At 34.6% G+C, this 5,001-nt stretch overlaps 1 protein-coding gene across 7 annotated transcripts; it reads right to left on the reverse strand.

Annotated features, from left to right (window-relative positions):
• Positions 1–536: 536 nt before the first annotated feature.
• On the reverse strand, positions 537–4,754 carry LOC111985913 (uncharacterized). 7 transcript variants are annotated; one of them, XM_065764948.1, is made up of 5 exons: positions 4,364–4,754; positions 3,047–3,211; positions 1,589–2,079; positions 882–1,289; positions 537–785 (listed from the first exon to the last, which is right to left on the reverse strand). In XM_065764948.1, the coding sequence occupies exons 2-5, from the start codon at positions 3,168–3,170 to the stop codon at positions 711–713; spliced, it is 1,098 nt and encodes a 365-aa protein (XP_065621020.1). In that variant the 5' UTR covers positions 3,171–3,211; positions 4,364–4,754; the 3' UTR covers positions 537–710. The 7 variants fall into 7 exon arrangements, with proteins under 7 accessions (XP_065621020.1, XP_065621021.1, XP_065621024.1 ...); XM_065764949.1 differs by lacking the exon at positions 3,047–3,211 and adding an exon at positions 3,666–3,976 and having other exon boundaries at positions 4,364–4,749; XM_065764952.1 differs by lacking the exon at positions 3,047–3,211 and adding an exon at positions 2,371–2,531 and having other exon boundaries at positions 4,364–4,743.
• Positions 4,755–5,001: the final 247 nt, after the last annotated feature.

Raw genomic sequence — 5,001 nt, forward strand, 5'->3', positions numbered from 1 at the left:
AATAAATAAATAATCAAATTCTAATCCCCAAAACTATCCTGAGAGTCTCTTTTAATAGACTTCAACAAGTAAATAAAGTCATCATTACAACTCATAATATCCTAAACAACATTAAATTCAAACTTAACAAATAATATATGAGTTTTAAATAAGAAAAAAAAATATCTGAAAAATTATTTTGGTTACGCTACCTGCACCATCTATTCTTCATTTTTCAGTTCTTCAATTTATTACTGCATCATTTTTGTTTTGTCTTGCAACACTTCTAAACTAATCTTTGGGCATTCACAATTAAGGCACTCTAAAAACTTTTACTAAGTCTCGAAAATTCAAATAGATAGGTCTACTTCTTGTAAACAGTCAACATTGACAGAGAGATTCACTTGTGATAAGCAAAGGGAAAATTTTTCTATGCTAAATTAACGTCAACTGTCTTGTGGGTAAAGAGTCAAGAAAGTTAAGGGAGGAAGGAAAAAGAAAGGAGAAAGCAAGAAAGTTAAATTTTAAGGATTAACTTACCCAAATGACTACTGATCTGCTCTTATAAAGTTTTATTCCTTTATGTCCAAAATATTTACAGAAAGAATTCCCTTCCCATTTCACTGTCTCAAAATTTAAAAATGTATATGAACACTAGCTAAAAGACTGACAAATCAAATAAAAAGTGACAGAGAAAGACTAGGGGTCAAAGGTATGCACCTACTGGAGTATCATCTGAGGCGAGGAGCTGAAGACGTGACTAAGATGATAAGTCTGAAAAGGTCGCCCAATGGATTAACCAAGTGCTATACAAGATCATGGAACATCTCAATGCTGTATTGTACTGTACAAGGTTGTATAAACAAATTCAGATAACTAATTTAGTCAAGAAACATTGCTACCTTATCTTTGAGACTGCTCTTCTTTTTCATCAGGGGCTCTATTTCTTCTCCAACAACAGTATTCTGACTTTGCCTTTGAAACTCATAGGCAAATTCCATATCCTTTATAAAAGATCTATTTTCCTGCTCAAAGGGTTTCTTGAGCAAGGGACCCAAAAACAGATCCAACATGTCCTGAGCAGGATCTCCTGTTCTCCTGTCAATGATTGCAGTTTCTTCACTGGCTAAACTCACAGTGGAACTATGAGAAGCTGTCACTTCTTCAGTGGGTGAACTTTGGTTACCATTTGGGGCATCAAGCAAACTCACTGAGACACTACTGGAAGAGACCGTTGTGGGGACTATTCTTTCTGATCTGCATTCACTATTTGACACTTGTTGCTCCTTATTCTTCTCAGCTTTGACATACTGCAAGCAGAGGACAGAAACTTAAGATTTTTAAACAGAACTGTTCTAGGAACAAATCCATTCTTCTCAGCTTTGACATACCGCAAGCAGATGACAGAAACTTAAGATTTTTTAACAGAACTGTTCTAGGAACAAATCCATAGCTAAAATTTTCTCCACTTAATTATCATGTATTAAATTGCACAACCCTTAAACACTGTTTAATAAATGTAGAATATTTAGTAAACAATATCTATGCAAATTTTAAGAATCAAATAACAAGACAAGCTATTTCTAATTATGGAGAAAGAGCGAATCACCTCTTCAGCAATGGTCATCAGATCATCCATTGTCAGCTCCACATCATCATCATTTGGAAGCTGAATGTCAAAATCTTCACCCCTTCCAAAGTCAGAACCCTTTGCCTTTTGTCTTTTCCGTGCACTAGGTTCTCTAACTTTTCTCCCAAGCCTATTATCCTTTTTCTTCTTGGTAACAGTTTCAGTGATGATACCATCAAGGTTTGAATCCTGTAGACTTGCTTTTCTTCTTTTCTTTGTTTCACATTTTAAAAGAAAATGTGAATTCACCCCTTTTTCTTGGACCAGAATCCCTTTTCCAGGTGCTTTAGTCATATTTTTTGCTTCAGAATGGCAAGCTTGGGGAAAAAGTCCTTCATCTGCATGGTGATTGTTTTTATCTACATCATCAGACTTTCTCTCTTGATCAGCAGCAGCTACACCCAGCATCCATACTGGTAAACGCCGTCGACTTCCCTCATTAGGAGCAACTCCAACCATTTCTTTTCTTCCTGTGTAATTTCAGACATTTCAATAAAGAATATCAAGCAAAATAGAAAAAGGGAGGGGGGGGGGGAAGAAAAAACAGAAGAAGAAGAAGATTTTTGTATCATATGTACCTACTAATTCAATAAATAATAGAAAATAAACAACATGGGAATATCAGTTCAAAATTGAATCGTAAAAAGGATACCTAGAAGAAAGATTAGTTCTTTATACAAGAAAAAGGGTAGGGAATCACAAAAACGTAAAACAGTGAAATCAAGGCTATCAATAAGGTAGCTCAAGTCTTAGAAAATGACCTTCCAGAATGCTTGGACCTGTACCATTAGTCCATTATAACACTTAAAGACCTGTACTGGATAAACAGACATTCAGTGTGAAGGCCCAAACACATGGCATCAACAGTTGCTTAAGCCATGCTCAACGGCATCCTTCGCAAACAGTTGACATCAAACTACACCTGAATTTGGAGTATCTTACTTCAATTCAATTCAAAGTGTTCAATAAACAATGTCACTTCAGAAACAAGGGCATAGTGCTATTTATGGGGAAAACTAATATAGAATGGATGAAAAAAAGTAGATGAGTTAGTACTTGGAGATACATTAAGCAGATTTTTCACAACATGAGGCTCACATTTCCACATTTTCACATATAAATTTCTCTATTAAGAAGTACTTTGTTAGTGTTTTTTTTTTTTTAATAGGTAATAAAAGCTTTATTGAAAGAAAAGTACATCGTGTTCATAAAGATGAACATTATATAATTGAAAAAATAACAGATACATCAAGAAAAAGGCCTAACAGAAAGTAGGATTTCAGAAATGGAAATAAGTAGTGTAAAACCCCATATAAGAGACCACTCATACAAAGTCCCAACTAATAGAGACTTCAAAAGATCTAAAGGTCTTTCAGTATCTTCAAAAGTGCGGTTATTGCATTCTCTCCATATTAATCACATTAAAGAAGCCGGTACCATATTCCAAAGATTTGAATGATGTTTCCCCAACCAATTCCTCAATGCAAAACGAAGAGAAGCAACTCTCTTCAGCATGACCCACTGGATCCCAAATATCAAAAAACTTCACTCCACAGGGCATGAGCAAACTTACAATGGATCAAAAGGTGATCCACATATTCCCTATCACAATGACACAAGCAACATCAATTAACTAGGGGCAAACCTCTTTTAACAAGATTATCAATGGTAAGGATACTACGTCTAGCTGCTCTCCATAAAAAGAAAGACACCCTTTTGTGTGCCTTTAAACACCAAATGCTCTTCCAAGGGAAAAGATAAGTAAAAGGACTGGACAAAAAATTATAGTAGGAGCACACATCAAAAAATACGAGTCCAGTCAACTGCCAAGTCAATTTATCATCACCCTCACCCCTTGGCATATTGGAGTAAAGGAGCTTGAAAAGATTACACACACCTTCCAATTCCCAGTCATGTAAAGCTCGGTGAAATTATAAATTCTAACATCTATACCCCTTCTAATGCAGGAATAATCAAGTTAGAAATCCAAGCTTCTTTAGAAACAAAGCAAGCAAACATATCGGGATACAGATCTTTTAGAGGAGTATGCCCATACCAAGGATCGTTCTAGCATCAAATACGATGACCCTCTCCACAGCATACACCACTTGTCCGAAGAAGCTTTCTGCACCTGCCCAAATATTCTTTCCACATCCCATAACCATGAGTCCCTCTAACAGCTCTAGAGTACCAGCCCCCTTTATCCTCAATGTATTTATTAGTTATAACTTGATGCCATAAACGGTTAACTTCCTTCCCAAATTGCCATAACTACTTGCCAAGCAAACCCAACCTTCCGGATCCCTAAACCACCTCCCTCCACCGGCAAGCAAACCTTATCACAGGCGAGGCGACTAAGGAAGTACTCTGTTAGTGAAGCGAAATTCAAACCAAAATACATTGGTAGTCCTCAAACTTTAGCTCGTGAATGATTTTATTTTAGTCCCTCAATTCAGTACACCCTCATTACATATATCCTAATTTTGACTAATTCATGAACCTCAAATTCTTTAATCGTTAACAATTTTTCCAACAGTTGAGAGTACATAATTGAAGTTCAAATCCTATACTACATATATAAACTCTATTTGGTTGCAGATATACATACAGAAATATCATAAGAAAAAGCTTAATTTGCTAAATCATCTCAAATAACCCAAAATACAAATCCCGGTAACAGGTTTTGTATGACGATACAAAATTCACATGAATTTTTGAGATAACTCATTGCGCTCAGTGTGTATGAAGGCATACCTTAAGTTGAACACCCGATATGGCAGCGCGGATCAACGAATGATATGATATTTCTTTTGTCTCTCTCTCTCTCTTAATTTTCTTTCGCTAAAAACTAAAATCATTAGGTTTTCAAGATTGGAGAAGCAGTCAAGTTCGTCTCCAAACGTCTAGGTTTGGTTTCAGCATTTGAATTTTTCCGTGTGTTTGTGTTTGTGTTTTTTTGTCTCTGAAATTTGTGTTTATGTTTGATGTTTCGACCCAATAGATTTTGGATATTCAAACAACTGTGTTTATCATTGGCAATATACCATTTTTGTCATTATATTTTTTGGACAATTTTTATTTTGATCCTTATTTTTTTTTTCTTCTTATTTTAATACCCAAAAGTAAAAAATTATTCTCAATTCAGTTCATACCAATATCTCATTAATGAAAATATCTTACATTGCACTGCTAGAACGCACGATGTTGACATGATCATTATAATAATATTAAAAAAAATTATTTGACATTTAAAATATACCACATTTTAATTAAAAATAAAAATAAAAATTACATTTTTTTAATTTTAAAGATTGAGAGAAAAAAAATCTGTAGTAATTTTCTCAATTTTTCTTTAACTTTTTTGACAACCAAACACAACATCACAAAAATCA

This window comes from Quercus suber, unplaced genomic scaffold, assembly GCF_002906115.3.
Source record: "Quercus suber isolate HL8 unplaced genomic scaffold, Cork oak 2.0 scaffold_594, whole genome shotgun sequence".
Lineage (NCBI taxonomy): Eukaryota > Viridiplantae > Streptophyta > Magnoliopsida > Fagales > Fagaceae > Quercus > Quercus suber.

Bases quoted from the DNA above. Each gene is read 5' to 3' on its own strand.
- LOC111985913 (XM_065764948.1), bottom strand. From the start codon at position 3,170: ATGCCCTGTGGAGTGAAGTTTTTTGATATTTGGGATCCAGTGGGTCAT. The intron at 1,290-1,588 runs GTGATTCGCTCT...CTCTGCTTGCAG, and splicing joins TGATGACCATTGCTGAAGAG to TATGTCAAAGCTGAGAAGAA. The intron at 786-881 runs GTAGCAATGTTT...GATCTTGTATAG, and splicing joins AGAGCAGTCTCAAAGATAAG to CACTTGGTTAATCCATTGGG.